The sequence below is a fragment of the Argentina silus genome (assembly GCF_951799395.1).
Source record: "Argentina silus genome assembly, chromosome: 14".
Taxonomy (NCBI): Eukaryota; Metazoa; Chordata; class Actinopteri; order Argentiniformes; family Argentinidae; genus Argentina; species Argentina silus.
In genome coordinates, this window is record NC_139668.1 from 19,661,369 (window position 1) to 19,663,868 (window position 2,500).

The following is a 2,500-nucleotide window of genomic DNA, read 5'->3' on the forward strand; positions in this document are numbered from 1 at the left end:
AGAGACAGTAGAGATTGACAGGAAGGATGGGAGAGAGAGAGGAGGGACGACATGCAGGATAGGTCGAGGGTCGGAATCGAACCAGGAACCTTGTGATTACGTGGTGAGCGCATTAGTGTGCTACGCCACTAAGCAGCCCGATAAAGTAGCTTTAACTCACTCTGAGACTGAACGTTTCTGTTTATCTCTCTGTCGCACAGAATCGACTGCGCCGGCATCCTGAAACTACGCAACTCAGACATCGAGCTGCGGAAGGGGGAAACGGATATTGGGCGTAAGAACACGCGTGTGCGGATGGTGTTCCGTGTGCACATCAACCAGCCCACAGGGAGAATGGTGTCCCTGCAGGCTTCATCCAACCCCATTGAATGCTGTGAGTAGACCTTTATTTAAAAATATGTTTTTAGGGCATTTCTGCTTTATTGGGATAGAGACAGTAGAGATTGACAAGAAAGATGGGAGAGAGAGAGGAGGGATGACATGCAAGATATGTCGAGGGTCGGAATCGAACCAGGAACCTTGCGATTACGTGGTAAGCTCATTAGTGTGCTACACCACTAAGCACTCCCCGAGTAAACCTTTATTAACTGATGAGGAAGCACTCTTCTATTCTATTCTATTCTCAAAAGGTATAAAAGGGCTTATATTTCGGCCAAAACGCCTTACCAACTATAGAACCAAAAAGGTTTCTTCAGCTGTCCCTGTCGGAGAACCCTTTGAAGCACCCTTTAGGGTTTCATCTGGAACCCTTTCCAAAGAGTGTTCTACATGGAACCAAAAAGGGTTCTTCAAAGGGTTCCCCTACACTCCAGGGGCAAATGAAGAACCCATGTGGAACCCTTATATGTACATGTAGGACCAAGCTGAGCAGACAGGATGTTTTCATATGTTCCTGGCTGTGATGCTTCTGTAGCCGCAGAGATCAAGTGCTGTGAGGTCAATGAAAAATGTGGTCAAACCATTGATGATCTCAGCGCTTAAGAATAGACCATTATGGACTCACTGGCTGATATGCAGCCACAAGACTGTTATTGACCAAAACTCTGTTTTTTCGTGTGTTCTTTGAGAATAATAGTCCGGTCGGAAAGATTCCCTGCCAGGTCGATTTTACATAAGAGTTTCATTATAGAAAGTCACACTTGATGACAATCAAAGTATCCAGGGTTCTCCCCAGGATTTTCGAGCCATGTGGCGCTGAATGTCATTATCAAAACCGACTCACGTTTATTCACGTCGAAATGCTGCTGAAAACACAGCTGAAACGCTGGCTTAACCGAGGAACATGATAACGCGTTCACTCCCGCTGTGATGTCATTGGCGATCAAAGACAGTTACTCTATCACGTATTTGATACCAAATTCCCCTTCCATTCCATGCTTTACAATGAGCCCGTCCTCCAATTTCTACCTCCACCAGCCTCTCCTGGGTGAGAGCAGTGCTGGTGGTGAAGGAGCTGTTGAGAGTTTGTCAGGCTTGTGAAAATGAGTCGGCCTGGGGCCGTTGTCCTCCTAAATCCTGGTCCTGGAGAGCTGCAACGCTGCAGGCTTTTGCTCCAGCTCAGCCCTGACACACCTGATTCAGCTAATCAAGCTCCTGAAGATCAGTTGATTAGTTCAATCGGGTGTGATACCGTAACGCTCGGCTGGGACAAAAACCTGGACCCACTGCGGCTCTCCAGGACCAGGATTGAGGATCACTGGTCTGGACCCACTGTGGCTCTCCAGGACCAGGATTGAGGATCACTGGTCTGGATGCACTGCGGCTCTCCAGGACCAGGATTGAGGATCACTGGTCTGGACCCACTGTGGCTCTCCAGGACCAGGATGGAGGATCTCTGGTCTGGAGGCTCGAGGCAGCATGGCAAGTAGGTCTGTATTTACTCATCAGTACTGATCACCCCCCCCCCCCCCCCCCGCCCCCTCCCTCCCTCCTCCTCCCCCATCTCTCCCCCCCCAACCTACAGCCCAGAGATCGGCCCAGGAGCTGCCCCTGGTGGAGAAGCAGAGCCTGAAGACGTGCCCCCCCTCGGGGGGAGAGAGGATGCAGCTCAGTGGATACAACTTCCAGCACGACTCCAAGGTGGTGTTTGTGGAGAAGGCCCAAGGTACAGGAGGAACACTGGAGCTAATAGACAGTACTGCACTGTGCAGAGGTAGCGCTGTGTGTGTGTTTGTGCGTGTGTGTGTGTGCGTGTGTGTGTGTGTGTGTGTGTGTGACCATGCACGTGCGTCAGAGCACAATATGTCTATGCTAGTGTGTGTTTGCTGTCTCCTTCTGAGTTTGAGAAACCCCAGGCCTGCTCCCTCCTCCACCCCTCCACTCCTCCCTTCCTCCCTCCCCTCCTCCCTCCCTCCCCTCCTCCCTCCCCTCCTCCCTTCTCTTCCCCTGCCGTCAAAATATCCCCCATCCTGCCAGAGTACCACATGTGGAGCACATTAATGGTCTGTATTTTTAACCCAGCAGATTCACATTTGCAGAACTTTCCATTGCCTGTTCAGTA

General features: G+C 50.7%; 1 protein-coding gene across 1 annotated transcript in view; it reads left to right on the forward strand.

The window, feature by feature from the left end:
* The window catches only part of nfatc1 (nuclear factor of activated T cells 1), a gene marked incomplete at its 3' end in the record, with an annotated part of 47,368 nt that overhangs the window by 14,110 nt on the left and 30,758 nt on the right, over positions 1–2,500 (forward strand). Inside the window, exons 5-6 of the mRNA XM_083684619.1 lie at positions 201–373; positions 1,964–2,104. Coding sequence (XP_083540745.1) covers positions 201–373; positions 1,964–2,104 — 314 coding nt within the window. The remainder of the gene's footprint in view (positions 1–200; positions 374–1,963; positions 2,105–2,500) is intronic.